The following is a 20,943-nucleotide window of genomic DNA, read 5'->3' on the forward strand; positions in this document are numbered from 1 at the left end:
TTTGTATCTGTTGGCTTAGTGTATAATTTTACAATGTTTATCAATATTGTTTAAAATTATATTACTTATGGGAAAACATACTCAATATTCATACATCACTAAATTTTATTAGAACACTCAGGGAAACGCAGGGAATTTGTTTTCTGAAATTCTGTCTGCACCCTGATTAATTCAAAGTGTGTATTACTTAATATCAGTTGGTTCAAGATTATGTTGATAAGCACCCAAAAGACTAACCTATTAAAAAATCAAATCAGAAAGAAAAATTATCATGGTATTTATTAGCACTGTTTCTTTTTTTTGCGTTTCAGAATACACAACATAAATAAAAATGCTGCCATTGTGTCAAAAATTATAGTTTGATATTGTCTATTTTTTGTTGTAATTGTAAAATTAATGTTGCCAATTGTCTTGTGAGTTTTAAAATATTATATTATAGTGCATATTATAGGAATTAACATGGAAGAAATAGTTGAAGTGGATGTTAGAATACAAACTACAAGAAGTTATCTTCAAACTGGTGATAACATAACCATAACACTTTCTAACAACACTTCACATGTTGAGGAACCCAGTAATGACGTATCTACTAGTTCAAAAAAGATTGAGACTAGCAACAAAACCACAGTTTGTAGATTCTACAAAAGGAATGGTCGATGTAATCAAGGGAACAAGTGCAACTTTGAACATAGTGATATAAAGAAGGAGAAGGAAGCAGAAACTGTTGAAAAACCTATTGACTTACCTGAAGAAGACCTATCCAGTAGCTTTGAGAACTATTTAAACATAAATTCGCTAAAGTCTAAACAATGCAAGTATTTTATTTCCCAACAAGGATGCAGGTTTGGTGACCAGTGTTCGTTTAATCACTATCGTTCAGTTGCAGATGCTGGAGAAGAGCCTGTTGATGAACATAATGACACTGTAGAATGTACTTCCCAATCGCAATATCTAACTCATTCTGAGGACCAGATCTTATGTAAGGATAAGAATGTTTGTAAAGTGGTTAAAATTAAGGAAGAAGACCTTGAAAATGAATTAAATAACTCAAACCCAACAGAGGTTGGTGCAGGAATGGCTGATCAAGTTTTTGAGGAACCTCCCAGTCACTATAACACAAAAGAAAATGATGAAGTTGAGACTTCAACAGAACCTGAACTTAGATTGTCAGATGCTCAAAAAGAAACTTATCATGGATCCAATCGAACTACTCCAAATTGTCGATATTTTCAGACTAGTCGTGGTTGTAGACAAAAGGGAAAATGCAAGTTCAAGCATGATAAAAAAGCAGTGTTAGATTCCAATGAATCAAATGATGAAATAGTAAGCAATGCATCTGTTGGGAGTAAAGTAAAAGAAAATACACATCCTGAAGAAAGTAGAAATGATAAGAATATTACTGAAGATGTTAAAAATGGTGCCGCTGAGAATTTAGTTGAAAATGATGATAGGGTTCCAATTGAAAACAATAATAAAAAAGAACACAATCGTACAAATGAAATGCAAAAACCATTAAGAAAGTGTAGATTCTTTAATTCTGACCGTGGTTGTCACAACAAGCAGTGCAGGTTTTTACATGAAAAGTTTAAATTGCAGCATACTGCGTCATCTGAGAAAAAAAGTCAAGTTATTGATAAAAATACCCCAGATGATGGAACTACAGAGAAATTTAACGTTACATTCAATAATTCAAATGTTGTACCTAATGCTGAAAATCTGAAAAGAGTTGATGTAACACCGTCTCGCGAAGATGAGTCTGAACCTATAACAAACGTGCCCATTATACCTACTAGTCAAGGAAATGCAGAAATATGCAAATTTTATCAAGAATTGAATGGTTGTAAGGAGAATTCCTGTCCTCTTCTTCATGAGAAAATCCAGTGTTCAAAAAATGTTGGTGTCGAAGAAACTAGAGGGCAAAATGATCTAGAGCAAAATGCTTGCGGAAAAGATTCTGGGAAAGAAAAGACATCCAAAGCCTCAGTTGCTGTCAATCGTGGGTACCAAAATAATATCTGTCGATTCCACCTCCTTCCAAGGGGATGTATCAAGGGAGAAAACTGTCCATATCAACATTCTTCGTCAAATCGTAATGCCATGCACACTCTCAACCTTCGTGAAACAGAAATAAAACAATTAGAAAGAAGATTCCGCAATAACTTTACCCTTGTGCAAAAGGAGCCTTCCACAGTATACAACTTGAACACCGCCCCAACTGATCCAGACTGGGTAAGTTTGCACATAATGTAATTTGCAACAGATCAAACCTTCGATGAACAATGTTGACTTGATTGAAATTTTTTTGACGCAATAATATTTATACTCACCTTAGCAATGAATTTCTATTATTATTGATTTTTACTCATTCATACCTAAAAACAGCAATATTTTCTTGAAAATTTGTCTGATTAAAGGTCCCATTTTTATTGACTGAAAAGCACGCGTTGCACACCTACACATGCGCATGCAAATTCGTCAAGGTGTGCTATTGATAAAACACATGCAAGATACTAAACTAATAGGTTTATCACTATAGCACACCTAAAAGCAAAGCTACACTTGATGTGCTATTTGCTGCATGCATGCCAAAATCTTTCTGGAAAAGCCTGTAGCAAGATTATTAAAGTGTTACTTCGGTATTTTATGTGTCTTTTTATTATTTTAACCTTAATCTTAGTATTGTTTAATACAAGATCTAATCTCAATAAAGATATTTTCTCCAATTTTTTCTCTTTTGGATATACACCAAAATACTTTAAGTTCTATATTTTATAAAAGTTTTAAATTATTACCTACTCTGTTGGCCTGCTGAAAACTTGTTTTCATGGAAAATGCATAGAAACGAGGTCCTGCTTCAACCATTGTTTAAAACCCTTAAATGGCACCATAAACATTCTAAATGGAACTTCAACTTCATTTTTTTTTCATTTTAGCCTTTTGTTGTCAAAGAATTTACATTACATGTTGAATTTCCTACAAGCTATCCTGCTGATGTATGTATTTTTTTTCTTTCTTTCTTTTTGTCTCTGTTTGTTTTTTTGCTATTACAGTTTAATAATTAGTCCAAATTTCAGCGTGAGTCTCAGCCCGAGTCAACCCCGTATTGGATTGAAAGCCCTGTAAGAACTAAAAAAAATATAGATGTAGCACTTTGCATAGATGGTCAACGAAATGAAGGTTATATGCAGAAAAAAAACAGTAGGATCAAAGTATATATTACCAGATTATGCATTGTGAAAAAAGTTATAGATGATGTAAAGTTTTGTTAATAAAGTAGAATAATTTCTTTTAAATATTTCTTTTTAGTTATTTAAACTTTCTGTGAAAGAAAGTGAAAAATTCCCTCCTGGATTTTGCACGTAAGTTTTAACATTTTAATTTTTTGAATGGACTTGTTTTATAAAATATATAAGGATTTCACATAGATGTAAGGTTTATGCTGGCTTCTCCATGTGGACATTCTCTACCAAGAAGTCCAAATTTTAATAATGTTTACGTGGAAAATCATGATAAGCTGCCTTTATATATATCACATTAATGCACATGATATACTATATAAAAATTAGATTAATTCATTGCCAGAGGAAGTTGGTTACCGATGTACAGGACCTCGATCACCAATCCGTCCTGGAAAATCGTAACAATTATGTTCATCTCCTTTGAAACCTTGTAGTAACCAGTCAAGTGTATGACTTATAAAGGTGTTAGATACGGCATATTACATAACACAAATTTGACTATAAAAGTCAAAAGAATCTCATGATGAACATAATAAACTTCATCTTCATCTAAACCATATTTCAGTACTAATTGGTGACCAAATATGGTTGGATGGTTGGACCAATTGGTGTGATTTCAACAATGCTACTTTGCAGGGCACAAAGTAGCATTGTTGAAATCACACGAGTTTAATAAGTTTGAAGTACAAGTAAAGGATAATTTATTTTGCACCTCTTAATGTTTAATTTTAGGTATATAAATGAGAACATTGAAGTATGGCTTAAAAATCGTAAATCCCATCGTGACAACAAGGACTTAGCATTTCGACCGTTTCTAAAATGGTTTGATAAAAGTTTAAAAGACCTTTTCACACATGCATTAACTAAGGTGACTAATATTTTTACAAAGTTACTTTAACACGTGCATATTTGTCGTGTATTCACTTTAAGGTTTACTTCAAATGAAGAAAATCCCAAATTAGGTCCAACAAATAGTTCTCCAAGAGGGAAAACTGAAAAATTTGTAAAATTGTTTAAAATTTAGGTCATTGCAAGATTTAATTTTCCCAAAAATTTATTCTATTAAGGTAGTTTGTGTCTCGCAAGTAAACTGAAAAAAAAATTGATAATAATAACATCACACCCTTTTGTAAAAATTAATTCTCACGGAAAATTATGCCACTATTCCAAGTTACTCCAATACTGTTGTTTTTTCTGTTCTAATTTATTGTTAGGAAGATGTGAAAAGAAATTATTAAAATGATCATTCTTAAAGTTCTCGCCAAATATGTGGAGCCACTTGCAAAATTTTTTTTCCATAAAATGGCGATATTTTAAGTTTCTTTTTTTAAAGCAGGGATTTTTCCGGACAAATGATTTCTTCAGAGATATTTATTTTTGTTCCATTCTTAACACAGGGCTTAATAAATGATATAAACGAATGTGATAAGATGATGAAAATAAAGTGCGAAAGAAAACGCGAGGAGAGAAAGGAAAAATTAAAAATACCAGAAACTATGATTGATAAATTGATGGATTCTGTAGAAAAAAAACCAGGTTAAGAACATTCTTTTTTTTTTCGTCATGGATGACAAATAATGACAATAGCACGTGTATTTAATTTTTTGGTAAGTTAAAAACTTCCCTTTACATGCAATTTAAACCATTAGAACGCTGGCATGGAATTTTAAAAAACTCAACATACTTATCCTTTTTTATCTTTATAATATATCTGTCTGTTTAGCGTAATTCCATTTTTAAACATCTTGCCAGGCAAACTGTCCCACACCAGGATTACCAATGTTTGCAGATGTGTTTTTTCTTGTTTTAATTATTTCTTTGGTGATTTAAAGCCTAAAAAATCTTTTTGTCATTGTCTGGGGGTATTGTAATAATAAAATTAGGATTTAATAAAGGAATTTTTATGTCATAGATTAAACTAGAACAGCAAGCTCAACAAGCTGGTATTAAGTTAATTCCTTTTAACAAGATCCTTCCAAACAATGCTGCTGTTGATGGTGAGGTGATATCAAATGAAGAGGGCACGTCTGTAAATAATGAAGAACCAGCTACTACACAATCAGAAGATGTTAACGATGCTGTAAAAGTCGAGGAGGATACCTGTGATAATACTGCCTCAAATCACAATGAAAATAGTTCTTCTAAAAGGGTGAAAAAAGGAACAGAGATGAAGTTTTTAGATTTAGTTCTCAATGAAAATATTGGCACGCTGACCTTACCTAGTGTTAAACTTACAATTGAGTGTGAAAGATGTAGAAAGAGAGTGGATGTCTCCTTGGTAGAGAAAAAGTAAGATCTATTATGATAAATGACAAAAAAGCTGTCCAATTAAGTTGAATGGCATCTTTGAAAGTTTACATTGACCATGCATATCACGCTTTGTGTTGCATATTACATCTTGAAAGACGGTCAAGAAGTTGGATTAGCAAAATCCTCCAAAGCCATGTCAGTGAAAAAATTATCCAATAATATCAATAATTTTGGTTGAATGGTTAATTTATCTCGTTCAAAAGAAAGAAACTGCATTTTTAGTTGTTATCCTGTAAAAAAAAACATACATATTCTGTCATTCTTAGCAAAATGTTCTGATTTTGCTACTATTTCAGGCCCATAAAAAATGACTGTTACTATAGGAACGATCGGCTACCATTTTGGACACAAAAAATGACTGTCACTATAGGAACAAGTCGTTAGCCCGTGTAGAAATGCACATGTTAGCCTGTTGTACATATTTCGGTCCTCAGATTATCGCTTGCGGTTACTTCGCTACTGTGGTACCATTTTGCGCAGAAACAGACAAAATATAGGTATTATTAATATTGAGATGGTTAAAGTCAGGAACTTGTGTCAAAAAAATCAGCAACAAATCATTTAACAAAATATATAACTGGCCTCTAATTGTTATTTTGTATTTCAGAACATACACGGGTACCTGTACCAAGTGTAATGTACAGCACATTGTGGCATACCATTCTGAACTTATTCATCAACACTCGCCAGTTGTTGGTTATCTACACATGCAAGGGTAAATCGCTCTTTTCTCTAGATCATGTGACCTTTTAAGATAAATAAAGGGTAAATCGCTCTTTTCTTTGATCATGTGACCTTTAATAAATAGCATCTTATATTTTTCTTTTTTCATTTAGATGCTCAGTATTTGACTTAATCTTGACGGATTCCAAATTAGTCTTAAACTGTTTGAATTGCAACAAGGATAACTCTATGAAGGTTTGTTATAAGCAGATTATATATGCAACAATATTGGAATAGAAATTACTTTTCTAAAAACAAATAATTTCCACGTCTTGGATTTCCTATTTTTGTGTTTCTCATCATAACCTTTACAACCTGTTTTTTTTTTGGATACCGTTGTTTTTCCTCCTCCTGTTTTTACCAGTATTTACTGGAAAATATAAAAAAACCCTAAATTTGATGAAATATAAAACAATCTTTATCTGCCAATATTGCTTTTTAGCTTCCGCTTTATTCTAATTTTTTTTAAATTTCTAATTTCTAACATAGACTTTTAATCAAGAGGGCATTTATATACAAGAGGCGTGTTTTGCAAAATGAGAGTTTGATAGTATCAAAGTTATTCACAGCAAAACATTCTCATCTTCCATATTGTGACGGTTATAGCGACGGTTCACAATTTATAAAGGAAAAGGCGTTTATTTAAGGTTACTGTAAAGGAAAAAAACTCACTTGATGAGTTGTGTCAGAAAAGCTCTTATAATTTATCAATACTTTTATATTTTATCTTATTTTTTTTTTGCTTCTGAATGCTTGATGAAAGACGTATTTGGTGGTGTTATTTTCGTGAGACGTTGCTTTCCAAAAAGAAAATATAATTAAATAAACACACACCACTTTTTTTTTCACTGTACGTTTTAAAATGGCGTTGGTAAGGGCGCATAGATTAAATTTTCCAGGTTTCCACCCGTGCGCTTATTTAAGGAGGGCTTTTATTTTAGCAATGTAGTTTTTTAGATTTTATAGACTCCTTCGAATTTGATTTGTCTTTAAATATTTCAAGTTTCAGTTTAAGTTTAGTTTTGAATTTTTAGGGGATGGCGTATGGCTCAAAAAATCATTTTTGTCATCACTGCAACAAAGAGATGGGAATAAAAATACGATCGACTAAATTTCTAAAATTGCAAGCTGCGAGTACGTAATATTTTTGTTTTGTTTGTTTGTTTACTTCGTTGTTTGCCTAGTAATTTCTTTGTATTTACCTCCTTATTAGCTTCTGATTCTCTAATTTAAAGCTAGCTCTTACTGGTGTGGTTTTTCAAATTTGCGCCGGTGAATTTTCATGGACAAATGCCTCACATCAGTTAAAGGGCTTGACTATTTATAGCAGCATTGCTTTCCTTGTTTCATGGGTAGTCAATCTTTTCAGACGGGTTGATTTCAACAAAGAAGGAAGCACAATCAGTGAGGAAGAAGCCTGTTAAAGATGCAAGTGTCATACCCGGGGAGGCTTTGCCTGATAATGGTACTTGCAAGCATTATAAGAAAAGTTACAGATGGTTAAGGTGATATATGGTTTTTTCAAAATTATTCTAATCATTTGTTTTTTATTTTGGTTTGGTTTGGTTCGGTTCGTTCGATTCCGTTTGGTTTAGTTCGGTTCGGTTCGGTTTGGTTTACCAAAATCCCATGATAAGTCCCTTATTTCCAGGTTGGGTGTGAGCCCTTTTGCAGTAAAACGATGGCTGATTGAAATGCTCTTCTGTAAGAAAGACATTTACTAACGACGTTTAAGCACAACAAACGCCAAACACGTTTGACAAACATCTTCAAGAATTGTTTTTATGACCTATTGTTAGGCGTGTCCACCATTCCACCATAGAGAGATCAGTTCTAAGGAGCATTGTAAATAAAATCCTTAAAATGATAATTCTATTAAGTAAGTAAGTTTGACTGCCATTTCATCTGTTTCTGAAAACAGTATCTGTTGGAGCTTGAAGAGAGGTATCTGCTATGAAGACTGTTCTAATTGTTTTTCCACCGATTAATGCTATTCATGTCGCTGTCATAAAGACTTTCTACTTTCTTCATATACTGTGCAATGCTGTCTTATTTTTTAGGTTTCCTTGTTGTGGCAAACTTTACCCGTGTGATAAGTGTCATGACGAAAAGGAGGAGGGCAATCATGAACAAAAATTTGCTACTCGAATGTTGTGCGGGTTTTGTTCAAAAGAACAGGTGAGAAAAACGGGAGTGGCATTTCACAATAGGTCTGTGATATAAAAAAAATTAGCGTGTCTTTTTTTGTTTTTGTTTTTTATGTGTTTTCATATAAAAATCAAATTGATAGAGACGATTTGAAAATAGTTCTTTGCATCAGAATTTATAAAAGCTTTAAAAAGCTAAAAACAAACTAGTCGTAAGTCCGTGGAAAATATCCACGGGTATACGCTTATTACCGCACAGACAGACACATACGGTGGGCTTTAGCATAATAATCTGTTATTTCCAACAACCTAATTTTTTTAGCCATTTTCCAAAGATAAGCCATGCGTACATTGTAATGCAAACTTGACAAGATCAAAATCTGCACATTGGGAAGGCGGAAAAGGATGCCGGGATAGAACCAAAATGGCGCGGTATATTTTGTGTGTTGTTGTTGTTGTTTTTATTACTGCGGAAATATTAAGTGGTGACAATAACACTAGGGATAAGCCTTAACATATGCTTGACGTATGCCTAGTTTTTTTTTAAGTAAACCCGAGCCAAAAATTCTTTCAAGTGTCATGCTTAAAAAGAACATAAAGTCGTGTTATTTTCGAATGAACCGTCGGAAAGACAAACTTAGTCATTCGCGAGTTACCTGGGTATCCCAATAAACCTGTGTTTTTTCTCACTTTTGAATTCGCATTGATTTTGTTTTTAGAGACGATCGCCACAAAACAGCAGGTACTGGCAAAACAATATCTCGAAAGAAAACTGCAGAGCAAGAAAAAAAGAAAAAATAACTTTTCTTATGCATAATATTTTATAAATTATAATTTTTTATACTTGAATTCTTCAACACATTATAGGTAATAGTAAAATCTTTAAATTCAAATGCAATGTCTCACTGCTGTTGGACTAATTAGTAGTAACCGCTACTTAGACATCTTGCTCTAACGGTCAACAAAATATTGACCTGAGTTTAATGTTGCTACGACAGCCATAAGTGAGAACCAAACCTTTATTTTTTCTCAAATGGTTGCAGTTTCTTCACTGTATGTATATCTGCTAATTTAATTACCGTCCTTCAAATATTCGCTACTTCAACAGTTGTTAGACTGACCATACGCTGTTTCGAGTGTTGTAAGCTTAAACATACGCTGTTTCGAATGTTGTAAGCTTAAACATACGCTATTTCGAATGCTGTTACTTCAAATATTCGGCGTTTTAGGCGTTGTTAAATTAAACATTCGCCATTTCAAATGTTGTAAGCTTAAACATACGCTATTGCGAATGTTGTTAGATTGAACATTCGCTATTTCAAATGTTGTTAGATTGAACATTCGACATTTCAAATGTTGTTAGATTGAACATTCGCTATTGCGAATGTCGTTACGTTAGCTTGAAAATATATAATTTCGTATGATGTTACTTGAACATTGCTATTAAAAAAAAATTAATACAGCAGGTAAAAAAAGCATTAGCTAAACAATATACGTTCTTGAAAAAATACTTGAAACCAGTCCAAAGACCCTTCGTCGAAACGCCGGATTGGGCCACAAGTACCTGTGTAACCTCACATATTTTGCAGAATTTTTTTTCGCGAAAACAAAAAAAGAAATCCTGGTTAGCAGAGGATTAAGCGTTTAGTACAGCGCGCTCAACTTCTGTTTAGATAAAAACGCCTGCCGTTATCTCAATCAGCTAAAAACAGGCAATTACGAATTTTATTTTGCGGATTAAGTTTTCGCTAAATTTGCAAAATTAATCTTCTAATCTCAGTTAAAAAAAAAGCAGGCTACAGCTTGCCAACACGAAATTGTTGAGCAAGAAAAATCCTGAAGCTTGCGCGTCATTGAATCAATACACCTTATAACTTTTGCCCAATCATATTAAAGTAATAGCTGTATCCATAACTACATCTAAATGACATAAATAATAACATTTTGTTGCTATGCTGTAACCTTTTCAGCGAGGTAGCCGCAAGCCAAGCCTAGTAAAATCAGATTGGTGAGATAACATAAAAGCAATAACAATGGCTATGATAAAAAGCACTTATACTAAACTGAATAAAAACCCAGAATATTAATATGGCTTGGTAACCAGAGGGGGTGGTCCTCACCAAAATTTACGTTTGTAGCCAAAATCTTAAAATGGGTTTGTTTAAGATTTGCACATGGCTAAAAACGCGATATATTTATCCAACCGTGAAAAGAAACAAACAAAACAAAGAAGCACAAATACAAAAGTATTTAAAAGAGATACCTCCATACTCCAAGACAATCACTTCTAAACCACAATGGTTTCGTCAGCAGAGCTCTGATCGTTGCATGTTTCCTTGTCGGTATACCCATAGAGATATTATTAAAAGAGAGAGACCCTAACGCGATATTGTTAAGATAAACAATGCGGAGAAGGCGCGTCACTATATCTCTATGGTATATCGACCCCGAATTCCGAGATACAGCTGCGCGCAGCGGTTTTATTTTGGCGCAGGAACAGAGAGAAAACGGGTATAATTATGGAGCTGCAAGATTAAGCCCTTAAAATAAAGCAAGATTGTCATACCAACGAAAAAGAAAGCACTGCGCAAAATGACTTAGGATGCTAGTTTGACATAGCTTTTTTCGGGCTAACAAGTTTTTTCGATAATTTTAATGTCGCATTTTTTCTGAAACGTCAAGCTTGTTTATGTTGTCTCACCAAAAAAGCATTAAGAGGTGGTTGAAACTGTTTCCAACGATTAAAAACGAGAGTTATTATATTGATTTCCAAACATTAAAAAAAGCAGCGCTTCCCTAATTTTCAATGGTTTGCAAAACTTGGCCGTCTACAGCCGCTGCTGCTAAAATACAGGCACTATGGGATGAAAAAGTTCTAATTGCTAAATATGAAACACTGTAAATAGCATTAAGGTGCTTGAAACTGTTTCCAAACAACTAAAAAAACAAACAGCTTTCATTCCTATCGAGTAATTATATGTTATTATTGTACATTGTACGATAATGAAATCGATTTAGTATAAATAAAAAAATAATAAATATATAATTCACATCAAAATCAGTGACACCTCGAACATAGTCTTATTTTTTGGGCGTTTTAACAAGAGCTAAAACCTTTAAAGCGGTTAATTATTCTGGCAAACAAGTCTGATTATTACAGGTTTGGAATTCGAACGATAGTATCAAAAGCACTTTCTCTTGTGATTATAAATATGACATCTCGAAAAGGTTTTGGTATTTATTCTGATTGAGAAGCCTTGAGCAAAAATCCCCACGAGGTCAGAAAAGCGTTACCAGTAAGTTCTAAATTGTCTAATTTTTTCAATAAGTCGTGCTAATGAGAGGTTTTCCAAAGTGACGGGTTATATTACAGTTGCAGAAAAATTTTAAACCAAAATATAGAAGCTTATTACAAGATACGACGATGCTCATCTGATTAACAGAAAAAAAAAAAAATAAACATAAAAAAATAACATAGTGAAAAATAATTTACCCATTACAAAAATATTTACTATATTTGCACCCCAACAAAAACAACAACAACAACGAGTAATAAAAACAAACAAATATTTGTTTTTCGTGAAACTAGCAGAGAAATAATATTATAGACGAGCTTGATCATATTAAAATGTATACACACCATTTTAAAGTCAATACCTATGATTTACCCTAAGGGAAGAAATTTTCGCGAAATTTGCCAATAGTTCCCGATTCGCTAAAATTTCTTCCATGTAAAAAAATAAAAAATGGCAATTCGCGAAATTGATTGACATTTACTCAAACCTTTAAAAACGAAAATGTCCTCTAATTTTTTCAGAAATGTTCATATTTGCAATTCGGATGACTTTTATAGCTTTGTGTCGCAAAAAAATAATTTACCCGAAAATTTCTTCTCGCGAAAATTTCTTTCCTTTTTGGTATGCTGCTATTTAAATTTTTCATAATTTTATGAAGTTCAATTACTTTATAAAGTTCACAAGCTTGTCATTATTAGGAAACTTAACTCATTTCTAGTACTTCTTCCACTAAAGTCACATTTTTAGTCATTTCAAACTTTTTGAAGACTTGTTTCATTTTGCCATTCACAATAAATATATAAATTTATGCTTCTGTGTGAAATATTTTACCCCAATAAGTGACTGAATGTTTATATTAACAACCAACAACACTACCTAACTAAATATTGACATGTTCAATAGAGGTACAGTGAACACCAGATTGAGTTCACAAGCAAGGTATTTGATAAAACACAATCCGCTGTCAATATTTTGACAACATTTTAAAAAAATCTGAAAAGAAATATTCTCTTAAACCCTGTAAAACCTCATTTCAATGCTAATATTTTTGATTGTTTGTGAAGGCTAAAATACACGGTAAGATTAAACGGACCGTTTAAATGCAAGATAAAAAAAACTTACCGTGTAAAAAGGAAAGATTTGAGCATATTTTTTGAATTTTTAATCATTACTGCTTTTTTTTTCAACATTTACCCTGCTGCTGCTGCTATAACAATACCCGCAACGAAAAATTTACATGTTTTTCTTTGGTATTCATTGTAAATTTTTTTTAAAAAAACTTATACTTTTTATTTTAACGTGCAAGAAACTTATAAGTTTTTTTTCATAACTTAACGGTCCGTTTAAACTTACCGTGTATTTTAGCCTTTTTACATGTCTACTTTGCTTTTCCGCAGCAAAAACAACATCTCCAGAAAACGATTTGAAAACTACTTTGAGGCTAAAAACTTTCGCAGTCAAACTCTTGCAAGTCTCATTTTTAAAAATCGTAATGTTCTTAGAAATTTCTAAGCCCTATCGAGAGCGCTGTCTGATGCCGTTTCAAATAAAAAAAAACAGTGCAAAAAAAAATCCTCTTCGCCATTTGCGATATTTTATATTCATGAAATGTAAAATTTAACAAGCTTTCCTTATCGCGCAAAAGTTCTTAACCTCAAAAGATTTTAATCCTACAAAAACAATATATCATATTAAAATAAAACTAATAATGTTTAGTAGCATTTGGAGCGAAATATAACTTATGAAAAGCTTCCTTAATATTGATACAGTTAGAGACGGTCGACGCGACGCCAGCTAGTGTCGCTACTAAACCAACGACAAACATTACAAGACGTTCTTTGTTACTTGTTTCCGGATATAACCTCAGGTAGCACCATATTGGAAATATGAAACAGAGAAACACGTTGATGGAGCCGCCAACCAAGTCAACTATAGGACCAAACTTCGGGAATGCTTCACAGGAAGCTAATATACAGAGCACGACTGCAGATCGTAGGCCAACTCTTTTTGGTGAAAATTCTAAATAAAATAATAATATATAAGGCGAATTGAAATGTACTTTTTTTTGATTTGTTTAGTTGTTAAAAACAAAAGTCACAAAATTAGTGTAAAATATAGCTTTAACCTTTTAATGCCTAAGAATTCGTGAATTTTTGAGAAAAATCTCACAAAAATTCCTATTTTGGTTTCAATATCCTAGTTAACAGCTGCCTTGCACGGATCTATTTGACTAAAGTTAGAAAGCTAATCCTCTGCCCCTTTCATTGCAAAAATTAACAGCGCCTTCCTTCCACGCTCCGCCCGTTTTATGCCATGTGTGGCGCAACAGATACAAAAGCATTAAAATTGCAAAGTCTACGCTTCACCTGACAATCTGAAGTTTCATAAGCTTTGTGGTGACATGTAGAGGGTTTAACAACATTTTTTTTGGAAACAAAACTGATATTCATCCGCAAAACGATCGTATATGCGTTTAATCGTTTCCAAGATACGTTACGTTACCAATCTGGAAATCATAGATTGGTTTTTAATTAGAAAAAAGAGAGTGCTGTAGATTGAACCCTGACAGAAGAACTGTATATGGAATAATGACCATAATAGATAAGACTACATTGGATAAAGTATAGATATTAGATTTTGCAGAATCCCCCACATCGAACTTTCGATCATGACAGCAGTCATTTTAGAAGTAGAAATTTTGATGCAGAGAAAATTCGGCGAGTTTTGTCAAAATACGCCAAATTAAATTCGCGCAAAGTTTAAAATAACTGACCAATATATGAAATTAAAGGCTGTTGCCTAATTAAATCCTCGCCAAATTTTCTGTTCTTGAGTTAGTTGAGAAGGTGGATCGTGCATACGTTTAAAATCGTTGTTCCTTAAATCGATTGTTTACAACTAACAGATTGCCTGTCAAATTTTAAGGTTTTTTATTATCATTTTTGCCACACACAATATGGTACTGCCCTAAAAACACCCAACAAAGACAATGTTTAAGATATAAACCTATGGGAAGTTAATTATTTAATGAAGTGCAAACACAATATCTTACCACGAAGAAACGATTTATAGACAGAAGTATTCTTGAAAGTATTTGTTATTTTAAGATTTTCAAGGCTTCAAGCTCGCAACAGACCTCTTGCATTACAGTAGGGTAATATAAATAAAAACTGAAAAATTACTCACCATATGGAACATCAAAGTGCGCTTCAAGTTGCTGCAACAGAGGATTGATCATCAGAACAAAACCAGACAAAAAATGCGTTGCAAATAAACACTCCGCTACACTAACAAGAACACGATTGGTGCCATGATCCTTGTCGTAATTTGATAGAGTAGTCAGTATACTATCTTCAAGTTTCGCACCAATGGTGAAATAGCCACCAACTGCAGTTGGGATGTACAGCAAGGAAATTCCAAAATAACCAAGATAAGCTGCTTTAGCAAACTCGTTCGGACTTTTCATGTCTGACTGTATTGTTGGAAACAGACTTGCTCCTGTGAATCCAAACACAAACGTACCAAACGCAGATGCAAGCGTGCCAAACGTAATATCAGCCTTCTTTACATCACCTAAATCATCTGGTGCAATAATGCCATATTTTACCCATATTAATACAAGAGCTATCGTTGTTGATCCAGCAGCAGCTAAAGCTATGAACCAAAAATCTTTTGGCGTACCAAGCCATGTCAATGGTAGGATAACTAGGGTAATGACAACAAGCCACAGTCGAAGGTTAGCCTCACTATGTAACTGACCAGCATGGAATGCAATGAAAGAACCGACAATCTCAGATGCTAACAGTAAGTAAATTGCGCAAGTCAAAAAGAGTTGCGTGTTTAAGCAGAATGTGATTCCATTGCGTAATTTCTTTCCACTGGCGATTTCTCCTATGTATGGATAAGGATCTCTGATAGGATCGGAACTTTCTTTCTGCTCTCGAATTTTTTTCCAGGATTTACCAAGCAACAGTCCACAGTAGACACTCATCACCAAAACAGCAGCAATGATAAGCAAACCTAAATTAAAGTTGGAATTGTGGTTAACCTTTTAAAACACTAAATATATATACATATATAATGAAAAAAACATCAAGTTTTTGTTCATAACAGTTATACAGAGTTTGATAAAAGTGTCATTTTAACCTTTACACATCTGAAGACACGTGAAGTTATGAGTACTTTATTCTGCTGACTTGAGAAAATAAAGTGAATTGATAAATTGACAGAGTTCCTGCTAAAAACATTTTAACATATAAACAAAACAGGGGCTGGCTCTTGGGAAATTTAATTTAAAGTTAAGAAACATCCATGCAGAACCCGTATTATATAACAGGGTCCCACTCAACAAAATTTAAGAAGATCTGAGAACTTTTAGAGAAATTTTTTGTGATTTTTGAGAAGTTAATAAAATTGAGTAGATTTGAAGAGAAAAACTTGCACTTGTAAAAATGAAGGAATTTTTTCACAGACTGGCATTTCAATATTTTCTTACAAAAGATAACTTAGAAACTTTGCTTAAATACAAACACAACAAAAAAAGTAATGTTTGCAGGTCACAGCAACCACAAATTGTGGTGATTTAAAATAAAAACTAGCATATATAAAAAATAACCAACATGTCAAATTTTTTTGAGGAGATTTGAAAAGAAAACCTAAATTTCAAATATAATTGAGGACATTTGAGAAGAATTAGGAAGACCTTTTGAATTTAAGGGGATTTGAGAGGCTGTGAGAAGGCGTGGGGACCCTGTATAATCATTATCTCCAAAGAATTAGTCCTAATGTAACAACATAAAAACACACCCACAATTGAAAGTTTAATGTTTGCACAAAGCATTTACATGGAAAAAGTTATTGGTACTAATTTTTGCTGTTATTTGTTCTGTTAACAATTATATAATTATACTTTTGAAAAAAAAAATTCTTCCTTTTTTGGGAATAAAATTGTCCTATTACTTCCTTTGGGGTAAAAATTTTGAGAACTTTTTTATTTCTTGATTTTGTCCTGGGTAAAAGTTTCGGTTATTTTAAAGAATATTTTGTGAATTAAACCGTGAAAGCACCAAAAAATAATACCCATTAAGGTGTACACACTGCTTAGATAACTATATAACATAGCAATAACCATTATGACATTTTTAAGATCTTAAACTGTCGGAAAAAACATTAGTTTAAAAATAATTTTAAAAAAGATTTGCATTAATTCCACTTCAACCCTAATTTGGTATAGAAAGGGGTTGGGGGCATATGGTGCCCATGGTTTTATTTAAATTTTAATATCTTTAGAATTACTTGCTGAAATGAAACTTTGTCACTATAAATGACATTCATTTAATTCACTTGTCAATGACATTATAGTACACTCTATAATTGGAAACTGATGTTCAATTTTTAGAATTACTTCTCATACTAATTATGATCTAATGATCATAATTAGTATGAGAATTTCGCAAAGTGTTTATGATTTTAATATAAACATTTGGCTAAATTTTTGCAACCCGTTAAATCGGTTTTCCTCAACTCCAACTCTAATCTCATGATATAAAATATATCAGATCTTCTTGAATATACATATTCAATTTTATGTGAAAAAAACATATTGCTAACAGAATATCAAATAGAATGGGGAATATTGCCAGAATGTTTTCTTCAATTTTAAAATTACTGATGTCATCACACAAAAACTGCTGATGTCAGCAAGAAAATAATTATGCTATAATATTTCCCTTTTGTCTTCTTTTGAAAATTTACTACATTTCATGTCATAAGAATAACTGTTTCAGAATTTATGGACTCCCTGTGCCTCCATACTTTTATGGCCCAAAAAAGCCTATACAAACAAGGGCTTAATTAACTTTTATTGATTTTGACGGACTTGGTCAAAAAATAACATCTCATGATGTATTAATTTTTTGCTAAGATGTTTTTTTGCTATGATATATTTTTTGAACTTATCAAGAAACAAAGAAAGTTTTTTCCGAATAACCCATTAAGATTAATTAAATCGAAATTCGATGTTTGTGTAAGGCATGGATTTTAGTCGTTTACAAAAAATGCAAACAGGTTTCCGAGAAAGATAGTAAGGCACGTAACTGTAATGTGTTTTTAATGACAATAACAGAAAAGAGACTATAACTAGCTAATCTAGAGTTTATAACAGCTAATCCTTTTTTGAACTTGCCTCATTATAAAATTTAAAAAAAAATGAGTGGTATTATATTGGTGTTTCTGTTTTAAATACCTTAAAAAACACTAGACTAAAACTTTGAAGAAAAAAATACAAAATATAGGGGGGGGGGGGGGGGGGTATGAAATTGCACCAAAAAGTTTGAGTTTAAATTTTTAAAATAGGTAAATTTGGACGTTTTAAGGTTGTTTTTTTAAAAAAATTAGTGTTCTAAATAAGCATATATTTTTATTCAAAATCTCTATCACTCATCAGTTATGGTAATTTTAAAAACAATGTTTAACCACAACACATGGGATTAATCACTTGTAGTTATGCACGCACACAATTAAGAACATTATTTATTACAATTAGCTCCATGTGTTCTTTATCAAAACAATTTAATAAACACACTATATCTTTCCTAAACTTGTAAAATATCTAAAATGTTACATACCATAAAGCCCCGTTTTTGACATGGCTCCTGGAAATGCTACTGCACCAGCCCCACATATTTCTCCAATAATAAAAATTCCAGCCGTTAGAACACTTATTCCATGCACATGGGAACTGCCACTAGACTCAGAGGATGGTTTCTCATGTTCACCAACATCATCCAGTTCATATGATTCTCTTAGTTTGTGGTGTACTCCAGTATCGTCTTTGTCTTGAGTAGAAAATTCTATAAAATACAATAAAATATTAAATATATTTTTCTACAAAACCACCTGAAAGTGGCCTGTGTTTCCTCAAAATAACCAAAGGTGTAGGCAAAAAAATTTTGTTATTATGTCAGGGTTTATGTGTTCATGCCTTATCAATGTACAGATTCGTTAACATAACAAAACCACACTTGGCAATGACACTTGTTTATACTATACTTTCATGTCTCTTAAATTTTTGATTAAATAGATTGGGATTTGCAGAACAGTTAGCAATATTCTTTTAAGCTTGCACAAGCTCTATATATTTCACTGAAACAATTTACTAACTACAGGTCGACCTGCAGATCTCAAACTATAGATTCCTTAGTAAAAATTTAAGAGACATAAAAAATGAATTTATTCTTGATATAACTTTTATGCTATAATACAATTAGCTTACTTATAATATAATCTATCATAGTAATAGACTAATCTGTCTGTAATACACCTAGTGAATGTGTTCATTTTTTTTTAATCAGAGAAAAAAGCATGCCTCAAACGCTAATATTCGACAAATCAAATGTCACAACACCGATAACATATATTAAATTACTGAAGCCATGTCAATGCAGCTAAAAGTTTAAGGGCAATAACTTATAGAAACAGCTGGAAATAACAAGTGCCATCTACTGTGTGGGAACCAAAATGGAAATAAAATGCTGACTCAACCCACCAGTCCTATAGAACAGTCAGGTTAACAACCTTTAAACTCTAATATCTCTTACAACTGTTAGTCAAAAACTCATGATCCTATACATTCTTCTAATCAGCATTTCAAGCTCTATACAGTAGGGGCAATAGGTGAAAAAATTTAAGAAAAAGGTTTTTCCTTGCAATAACAGGTCATTGCTGATGTTTTTGGAATTCCTAAAACTTCCTATATATATTTTCTATTATCCTTCTGTGTAAGTAGATTTTTTCGCAAGTTTATAGGCCAGTTCTATACTAAACCCTCAAAGTGGCTCCCTTCATTTTGCTTTAAAGTCACAAAAAAGGATGTCTTGTTAAATCTGCTGATACTATGGAACACAATGTTACACATTTTTTTATAAGAAACATGTTTATAAGAAGCCTACATGTAAAATCTTCAAAAATTAAGAAACTTTTACTACTACATTCCATGTGTATTTCTGAAATAAGAAACTTGTTTCTAATTAATTCTTACAATTAATTAAAGATGTTACAATCGCCACTACAGAGTAAGTTTTTTTTTTACATTACTGTACCTAAGTTCCCAATGGGAATAATACACACCATAGTAAACAATCAAAAAATGCTAATAAGAAACCCTTACTTTACTAGGAAAATTAGGAAATTAAATAAGAAACTTTTAGAACTAAGAACATGAAATTTCAGGCTACAAATAAGAAACTTTTAGAACTAGGCCCTTCGCCAGATTTCTTATAAAAAACATGTAGTGCATTAGATTGTTATCAATACATTAATAATGATGATGTTTATAATGATAAACTTATAAATTATTATGGTGAAAGAAGACCATGGTATGCACATTTTTTATCTGGATATCTGTATAGATGAGTTGCTGTATGTTTTGATTTTGCATCAAGAACAATAGACATGCGCACTCCATATGCACAGGCAATAAAAACTAAAATACAACAGATTGTAAAGACCAAAAACATTCATTAAAAAAACACTAACACTTAAATTGGTTAAGTCTTAAACAGAGAACATAACTGTGAAGAAAAAACAAATTCCAATGCATTTTCAATCTTATATTACTAAAAGTCTATAAATTAGCGTTAACAGCCAATGTGGTCACTCTTTTCAAGTTGTCCTCCTTTTCTTGCCTATCGTTACCGTTAAGGGGCAGGGGGAGGGTGTCCTAGTCTAGCGGACAATTTGCTGTTAACGGAGACGAAAACTGTTTGTCGACGGCCCCCAGCTAATAGGGCAATTTGTATGTTATTTAGATACTGATTTAACAATACCAGAATATAGTTAAGGAAAAAGTTAATTTTGGACTATGTAAATTAACAATGCTAATAAATCAACATTTAAAACAATTTCTTGACAAGAAAAGTTGCTACTCGCAATCTCGCAATCCTAGCTAATAAAAACAGTTTGCTAGGAAAAAAACTTACCATCTAGTGGTTGATAACCGTAATTGTATGATTTACTCATTTCTTCCTAATTTATAGCGAACATATAAACCATAATATAACTTAAACACATTATGTGTAACAGAAAGAAGATGATCTAAAACCAGAATGATAGAAATTGTTACAAATCCTTGGTTCTTTCTCACACAACTTCCCCTGTCGGAACATCTGCGGCATAAGGATTAAGGGCCCAGGGTAGATCGAACATTTTATCTCGAACAAACCTCACTTG

General features: G+C 32.4%; 2 protein-coding genes across 2 annotated transcripts; one reads left to right on the plus strand and one right to left on the minus strand.

Annotated features, from left to right (window-relative positions):
* Window positions 1-424: 424 nt before the first annotated feature.
* Window positions 425-9,312, plus strand: LOC130642510 (uncharacterized). Its single transcript, XM_057449528.1, has 12 exons — window positions 425-2,229; window positions 2,934-2,993; window positions 3,307-3,359; window positions 3,972-4,107; window positions 5,152-5,528; window positions 6,157-6,264; window positions 6,386-6,467; window positions 7,307-7,406; window positions 7,642-7,777; window positions 8,333-8,450; window positions 8,742-8,851; window positions 9,139-9,312. The coding sequence occupies exons 1-12, from the start codon at window positions 460-462 to the stop codon at window positions 9,218-9,220; spliced, it is 3,132 nt and encodes a 1,043-aa protein (XP_057305511.1). The 5' UTR covers window positions 425-459; the 3' UTR covers window positions 9,221-9,312.
* A 2,600-nt stretch (window positions 9,313-11,912) lies between these two features.
* On the minus strand, window positions 11,913-20,900 carry LOC130642542 (uncharacterized). Its single transcript, XM_057449530.1, has 4 exons — window positions 20,694-20,900; window positions 18,342-18,566; window positions 14,902-15,735; window positions 11,913-13,734 (listed from the first exon to the last, which is right to left on the minus strand). Exons 1-4 carry the CDS (start codon window positions 20,731-20,733, stop codon window positions 13,418-13,420), a joined length of 1,416 nt encoding a protein of 471 aa, XP_057305513.1. The 5' UTR covers window positions 20,734-20,900; the 3' UTR covers window positions 11,913-13,417.
* Between the last annotated feature and the right edge of the window lie 43 nt (window positions 20,901-20,943).

The sequence above is a fragment of the Hydractinia symbiolongicarpus genome, chromosome 1 (assembly GCF_029227915.1).
Source record: "Hydractinia symbiolongicarpus strain clone_291-10 chromosome 1, HSymV2.1, whole genome shotgun sequence".
In the NCBI taxonomy this organism is placed as follows: domain Eukaryota; kingdom Metazoa; phylum Cnidaria; class Hydrozoa; order Anthoathecata; family Hydractiniidae; genus Hydractinia; species Hydractinia symbiolongicarpus.